Source organism: Arachis ipaensis, chromosome B2 (genome assembly GCF_059453495.1).
Source record: "Arachis ipaensis isolate K30076 ecotype BB chromosome B2, ASM5945349v1, whole genome shotgun sequence".
In the NCBI taxonomy this organism is placed as follows: Eukaryota; Viridiplantae; Streptophyta; class Magnoliopsida; order Fabales; family Fabaceae; genus Arachis; species Arachis ipaensis.
In genome coordinates, this window is record NC_142437.1 from 36,565,776 (window position 1) to 36,573,969 (window position 8,194).

Consider the following 8,194-nt stretch of genomic DNA (forward strand, 5'->3'; position numbering starts at 1 on the left):
AAATATTATTATTTATTTGTTAATATTAAAAATATAAAAGATAAACATACTTTAAAAAAAAGACTTTACGTTGTTTGATCTTTATGAAATTAAAATAATTAATTAATTATTAATTTTTAAATTGTAATTATTTTTTTAATAAAAATAATTTATAAATTGTGTTTAAAATTTTATGAATTTTTTAATTTTAAATTTTAAAATATAAAATATATATGTATATAGTTTCGTACAAATTTTTTTGGTTATTTTTTAAGTTGTAATTAGCTTTTTTTAATATAAATACCTACACATATTAGATGAGTAAAATGAAATCTATGAATTTTAATATTGACTTCAATGTAAATTTATTTATTTAGATTTGTTTCAAGATTTTATTCTATAAATTTAAATTTATTTATTTTAGTATTTTTTATTTAGATTGTTATTTTAATTTTATTTTATTATAAATATTTTTGTAATATTAAACTTTTTTGTGTTTGAAGAATTTTAATTTGTTGAGAAAAAATTATTTTCGATAAATAAATATTTTTTTTTTAAATATTATTGGTATGTTAGTATTAAAAATATAAAAGATAAAGCATACTTAAAGAAAAGTATTATGAGATCAAATAATTTTATGATTATGGGTATTTGTCTACACAGGAGGTTGTGTAGACAACTTTGGCTTATGATATTCATCTGAGATGGCCTTCAGTGATGAGATTAACCTTTTATTTATCTGAAAAGCAAAATATCATCTTTAAAGACGATGATAATCTTGAGAAAATCATGAATTAAGAGAAAGGAAAAGATACGATGTTCTTAGCATGGATGGAGGTCAACAAAGAATTTGAAGCATGTCAAACTTTAATATATGCTGAGTTTCCAAATCAATTTATTTATGATAGAGAAGAAAGGGAATGATATCCACGTAAGAGAGAGTATTTTATCGAGAGGTTAAATTATGTTCCACCGGGTACATGTGATATCTACTATATGAGAATTTTGTGAATTATTCAAAAAGGTTACACAACATATGAGTCTATTAGGACAATTAATGAAATTACATATCCTAACTTCCAATATGCTTTCTATTTTATGGGACTACCGTGTGACCATAAAATATCATTGCAACTATTAATGAGGTTTGGTCATCAATTGAGAAAACTATTTGTGATGCTATTGATATCTAATAGTGTTAAGAAACTAAATCGTATTTGGAATGCAATTTAGACATTATTGGCCGACAGTATACTATATATGAGGAGAAAAACATTGAAAAATCAAGGTATTTTACTATTTGATAAATCATTATCACATGCAAGACGTTACTTGCCAAAATCAGTATTCACCAATGGGCAACTTTACGTTACTTTGTCAAGAATTAAGAGTCACAACGTCCTGAACTTTCTAATTCTAGATGAAGATAACAATCCAAACTCATCAACAATAAATGTCGTGTTCAATGAAGTTTTTAATAATATTTAGGTAAGAAAATAGTATTTTCATTTTAGTAACATGTTATTATTTACACTTTTGTACAAATATTTGTCGTAGTAATTTATTAATTACACTTTCAGACTCGAAATAAAATGTGTAACATGGAGCACAACATATGCCAATTATTTTTCTAATTGTTTTTCTAATGAGGTTAGTAAAATATATATTAGGTTGTGGATAAATTTTCATTAGTCTTATAATATAAAATTTAGTATAAAATTGATATGCTATTATTATAGTTATATATGCTTTTATTTTTTCAGATGTCTTTCTTTATAATTCAAAAATATTATAAACTTCAAATAATTCTATTTGCATTTTATTTTGAATAAAGATAAAATTACATATTCAATACGTTTATTATATAATAACGATGATAATAGTTATACTAAATTTGAGAAATTTATAATTATAAAATATCATTTTTAATTTAACATGTAAAATTGAAATATAAACCTGTGCATCAAGACTAGTTAGGCTATCATCGCATGGTTGAAGAACAGTTTGGCTAACCATTGGCTACATGCAACGTCAAAAAAAAAAAATAGAAAAAATTCTACTCCCCTCCCCTTCTTCTGCAAGATGTTAAAATGACACTCTCCTCCCCTCTATTTTATAAATGTATATTTCTCTCCCTTCTAACTTTTAGAAAAACCTCCTCTTTAATCTATTTTAAATTTTTTGTATTAACTAATGTTAACTTTATCCATTTTTTAAGAAAAAAAAATTTAAAAATACCCATTAACAAAAATTTTATTTTTTATTATTAAATTTTGCTTACCAAAATATTCTTTAATAAATTATTTTTTTATTGATTAAATTGTATTTTTAAAAAATTTAATAATTATATTATTTTTTTCTAAAATACCCTTCAATAATTTTTTAATCATTAAATTATAATTTTATCAAAATTTTTGTTAACAATTTTTTATATTTTACTATTAATTTTTTAATATTTATATCTATTATTTTAACATTAAATAAAAAATTAATTATTAATTTTTTTAAAAATATTTTGGTAAAAATATAATTTAATCAATAAAAAAATAATTTATTAAAGGATATTTTGGTAAGCAAAATTTAATAATAAAAAATAAAATTTTTGTTAATGGATATTTTTTTAAAAAATAATTTTTTTTAAAAATGGATAAAGTTAATATTAGTTAACAGAAAAAGTTTAAAATCGATTAAAGAGGAAGTTTTTTAAAAGTTAGAAGGGAAGTAAATATACATTTATAAAATAGAGAGGATGGAAGTGTCATTTTAACATTTGCAGGAGAAGGGAGTGGAATTTTCTCAAAAAAAATAATTCCATAAAAAATGCTCTCTAATTTTGTTTTCTTAGAAAAAAAAAAAAACCATTGAAAGGAATAATTTCATACTTGTTCCGTTGTTCGTCTTACTCTTCTCATTTGATCTAACATATTTCACTTTCATGTTCTCTGATATCGTAAGACCTTCCGCTTACTACAACTTCAAAAATGTATAATATATGTAACAAAAAATAAATATATAATAAAACACAAATAAATTTTTTATTATTATTATTTTAAACATAAATTAACATAAATACTAAATAAATAACAACACATAATATATAATATATTAATATATTAATATTATTTATATTATCTTTTAATTTTTTTATTTATTTAAATTAAAAAAATATTTTATACTAATAACTAATTTTATTATCTCCTTTTACACTGTAAATTATATTTAAAAATTAATATTTAATTATCATTAATATATTTTTAAAAATATATATTTAATTTTTATTTTAATTTTATTTATATTTTTATATTTAAAAATTTATATTTAATTGTCATTAATATATTTTTAAAAATATGTATTTAATTTTTAATTTTTAATTTTTAATTTTTATTTATTTTTTTATTTAATTATGATCAGATAAACATAATAAATCAGTGACTAGCCAATTAATCAGTGACCCATTCAGTGACCCATTCGTATGACCAGATTACCAGATTAATTCCTGGTTCAGTAAACTATGGATGATAGGTCACAAGCCACAGACTAACATCAAATTTTAACATACATTAATATTGTATCATCACAAGCCCAGCTGACATAAACATCATTGTGATTTATTAACAAACAAGTTACACCAATATTTTGCTGAATATGCATCCCTTAAACACAAATGACACTTATTGAATGGATGCCTCGCTGAAATCCAATGTTCACTGCTGAGGCTGCAAAGAAGACTGAAACAGTCAGAAATCAATCAAAACTGTTGAAACTCATAGTGATAGATCAAGTGTGGATATAACATTTTGGACTACCAAGAAACGTTTCTTGAAAAGCTCAACTATTTCCTTTGGATCAGTCCTTGTTTGTGCATAAGCATCAATCTTGTTTACCTCCTGCAGCATTCATGTTCACAAAGGCATGAGATTGAGGGTTACGTAGTTCATTTTTCGATACTTTAATTTTTTAACTTTTATAATTAAACTACCATTACTTTTTTCAGAGGAGATTCATTGTGTATGAAGAATTCAGTACTACGCATATAAATAAGAGAATTTGCCATTGTGTGCTTTATAAGGAAGTGATTATGGCATACCTCAATCCAAGCTCTAAGTTTAGGCCTTCCTTCAGTGATGTCATGCTTGAACACCTCAGCAAGGACAACTTGGAATCTTTCAATAAATGGGATATAAGCAATATCCACCTGATTGATTGTCACATGCATTTACAAATTAATAAGAAAAAAAATAATGCTATCGCCTTTGATATAGGGTTTGTTTGGGTGAGCTTCTAAGAAAAAATCTTTTTTCGAATTCTTTTTTTAAAAGATCTTTTGAAAAAAGTAAAAGTAATTTTATGTTTGGATATCTCATACAAAAAGATATTTTTATCTATCAATTATGTTTGGATATAACAATATAAAAATACTTTTTTGTTTATTTATTACATAAAAAACATTTTTTTAAAGAAAAAAGATCTTTTAAAAAAAATATGTAAATTACAGTTTCTCAAAAAAGATATTTTCTGATTTTTCTAGTACTTTTACTACTCGAAATTTGCCAAACACGCTAAAAAAATGAAAAAAGATATTTTTTTTTAATCAAAATAATGGCACCCAAATAAGCACATAATCAATCAGTGACTTTGCACTCGGTTGGTTTCATCAGATGCAAAAAATTAATGAACATTAGCATCAAGTCCAACTTCTTGCAGGGTAAATTAAACAATCTTTGTAAGGCAACAAATTAGGAAGGAAAAAAAAGGACGAAAATGGTTAATTACAGAACATTTGTATTTTTTTGTCAAAGGTTTATTACTTTTATAGGGGTTTTATAAGTCTTATTTTATCTGCAAATAGAATAGTTTAAATACCATTATATTTTAGTAGTTTATTAAGAAGGAAGACTATTTGAATTGATCAGTACTTACCCAACTGAATTGACCAAGAAAGAATGGACCGTCATCAAATTTACCAAGAGCATTCTCCAAGGAATCAAAAACAAAACCTGATTAAAACAAACAATTTTAAGAGCCACTTTAAATTTGAAAACTCTTTTCCTCTATCAAACAAACTTGTTATACACTTACTTGTTTGTTGTATAGCATCCCCTTTCAAGGCAGAGAACAACTCTCTGGTGACTGAATCAACTTCAGACACCAGCTTCTCACCAAACTCCTTCTTTGCAGGATCCTACAAAACACATCTTGACATCATTAGTTCACTAACATATGATGCATAAATACTTCAAAGTTGGCCCATATTGGTATCAATACTCTTATTATAACTGTAAAATCTCGAAGAATTTAAGATAAAAAAAAATTTGTAAATATCACATATTTTTTCTATGATTGTATTATCGATATCATTATCATTTTACTTCAAATTGGCACCATATTCGTATCAACACCTGTATTACAACTATCAAAACTTGAAGAATTTACTATTAAAAAAACAAAATTTTGTAAATATCAAGTAACTTTCTATAATTGTATTATCATTATCATTATCATTTTATATAGCACCTTATTATATAAAATATGAAATTTTATGCAAAATTACTATATGCACAACAAAAAACAGTCACCAACTCAGCCACCATAGATTTGTATATAAATACATGTGGTGTTAAGCTCATATTCAATGTGTATTTTGTATTTCTAACATATATTCTATGCGGGTGGCCAATTTGGTGACTGATTTTTGTTGTATACTAAACCTAGTTGAATTTTATTAATATATTACGATACTCTTATGTCTTATTTTTCATCAAATAATGATATTTGTGTACCTTTTGATCTCGCCCGTTTATACAATACACGTAGTACCCATTTCGATGGAACAGTAGTCACTAATATAGAGTGATTTGGAGTGAGAAAATAAAATCCAAAGGATATTTGCAACTCATTCTTACACTGGGAACCAGAGAGGGGCCTTCGAAGTTTGCATCTACGTATTTGATCAAATCAAGGCTTTCTCCAATGACCTTACCGTTGTGCTCCAATGATGGCACCTGCAAATATATACCGGTAGCAGAAAGTAAATATATCTAAATTGGGTTAATTAAACTAGCTAAGCAAAATCCCCAATCAATTTATATTAGTTAAATTATCTTGTAACTAATTGGGTTACTTAGTTACAGACCTTATTTTCAGGGTAAACTTTCTCCTTGTACCAAGCAGGCCTGTCCCCAAGGTCAATAGCAACCAATTTGATCTTCTCTTGTAGTCCCTGTAACCAATAGAAGAAAAAAAATTAAACAAATAATAATAATAAAAGTAGATCAAACAAAATACATACACACTTGTAAGACTCAACGTAATAATGGTATATAATAAATGTAAGGCTTTTTTAAAAAAATAAAAATTTAGAACAACAAAGTATTGATCTATTAAATGATATCAAATGGCGTCATCACATTACACTCACTTGGACTCAACTTGTTATGAGATCACTCCTAACCAATTTGTTTAGTGTCTGTTTAGGTAAGGCTATCTGGTGATTGAATAATGCTCTTTTCGACTTCCGTAGACTTCTATTTTTTTTCTCTAAATAATGTTTTATTCATGCAAATGGTCAAATGGAATGATACATCCTCTCAATTTTTTTCCCTCTAAATTAAGTGTACTTAATTAGAGCTAACTAGTTAAAAAACAGGTTTATTACCAAAAAAAATAAAATAATAACTCCTCAATCTCTTAATTTATCGAATTTCAAAATTAGAAATAAAAAGGGGTTAACTTGAGTTGGGTAGTGGGCTCTTTGGACTTTTTCTTAATGTAAGTGCAATTTTTTACCCGTAACTCTTTAACCGACTAAGCGAAAACATGTGAGAAAAGAGGTTGAATGAAGAAAGATCACACTTAACAACTTCACTTAAATAAAAAATAAAAGACAAAATTCCATTAGATGAACGGTGAATAAGGTCATGAAACACATGATTAAATGATTATACAAAGAGAATAAAACAACCTTGTAGTTTCTAGTGATCCATACACGTTGTGCAAAGGGACAAGTATAACTGGTGTACAACCTTCAAAACATAAAATTTATAAAATGGCAAGTTAACGACGATATGAACCAAAACAAAAATTAAATTAAATTAAAAATTGGAGAATGACAAACGGACCTGGTGGTTCCATCAAAAAGAGGAGGTTGATCGGATACTGAAGTCAAAGACGGTGGAAGAATCTCTTTCAGAGCACTAGGTTAGAGAGAGAGGAAGCTAGAACATTAGATAAAAAGGAACACAAAGATAAAGAGGAAAATTTGAGAATTACTGAGAATTTTAAACATACGCAGTTGCCATTGAGAGAAAGAAAATACTTGGCGGTGAAACACTGATTCTGATGGGAAGATTCCAGAATGAGGTGTGTATCAGTAAAATTGAAGTGGTGTGTTCAGGTATTTATAGTGAGCTTGTATTTCTGATTCTGACGCAGTATTGTGTCTACATTCAAAATGTGGATTAACATGTGTCATCAATGACGATATATTTTTCTATCAGAAATATTAAAGGGAAGTTAGAATTTGTTGTGATAAGGATTCTATCACACCTTACGTGGATGCCTATTTTTCATGAGGTGTAGTTTCTCAAGGATGACTTAGAAGACCACATTTAATATGAACTTGAAAAGCTTTCTCATGTACGTGTATAAATAGAGGCTTAAGCCTCTGAATGGAAATACACTACAAGCAATAACAAAATACTATTCTCCCTTCCTTTTCATACAAATCAATCTTATTTTATGCTGCAATCAAATACTCTTCTTCTTATATTTCTACTACAATTCTTTCTCTTCTTTTATTTTATAAGTATTTTAAATTCTATTTTCTATTACTCTTTACATATAATATTAATAGCAATATTAACCATCTTTATTATATTGAGATTGCAACAATAAACAGATGCGATTCTCTCTCTCTTTATTTTTAATACTTCTTTCTATCTTTGTATATATATACACATTACAACATATAATATTATTATATATATATAAATTATTATTGGACTAATTATTTTAATACTAGAGTCTTCTATTTGTACATCTCTATTATATATATCTTTTATTTCACAACACGTTATCAGCACGAGACTCTGATCAAATTTTTAGGAAGACTCAGGTAACAAATTTTCATTATGTCAAAATTGTCTCATCTTGAATTCAATGCTCTTGACATATCTGGAAACAATTATTTATCATGGATACTAGATGCTGAAATCCA

At 25.9% G+C, this 8,194-nt stretch overlaps 1 protein-coding gene across 2 annotated transcripts; it reads right to left on the reverse strand.

Moving 5' to 3' along the window:
* Positions 1–3,502: 3,502 nt before the first annotated feature.
* On the reverse strand, positions 3,503–7,438 carry LOC107625247 (glutathione S-transferase L3). 2 transcript variants are annotated; one of them, XM_016327834.3, is made up of 10 exons: positions 7,267–7,438; positions 7,098–7,172; positions 6,941–7,001; positions 6,113–6,199; positions 5,883–5,981; positions 5,059–5,161; positions 4,900–4,976; positions 4,067–4,174; positions 3,786–3,866; positions 3,503–3,695 (listed from the first exon to the last, which is right to left on the reverse strand). In XM_016327834.3, exons 1-10 carry the CDS (start codon positions 7,275–7,277, stop codon positions 3,684–3,686), a joined length of 714 nt encoding a protein of 237 aa, XP_016183320.1. In that variant the 5' UTR covers positions 7,278–7,438; the 3' UTR covers positions 3,503–3,683. The 2 variants fall into 2 exon arrangements, with proteins under 2 accessions (XP_016183320.1, XP_020971441.1); XM_021115782.2 differs by having other exon boundaries at positions 3,774–3,866; positions 7,267–7,403.
* Positions 7,439–8,194: the final 756 nt, after the last annotated feature.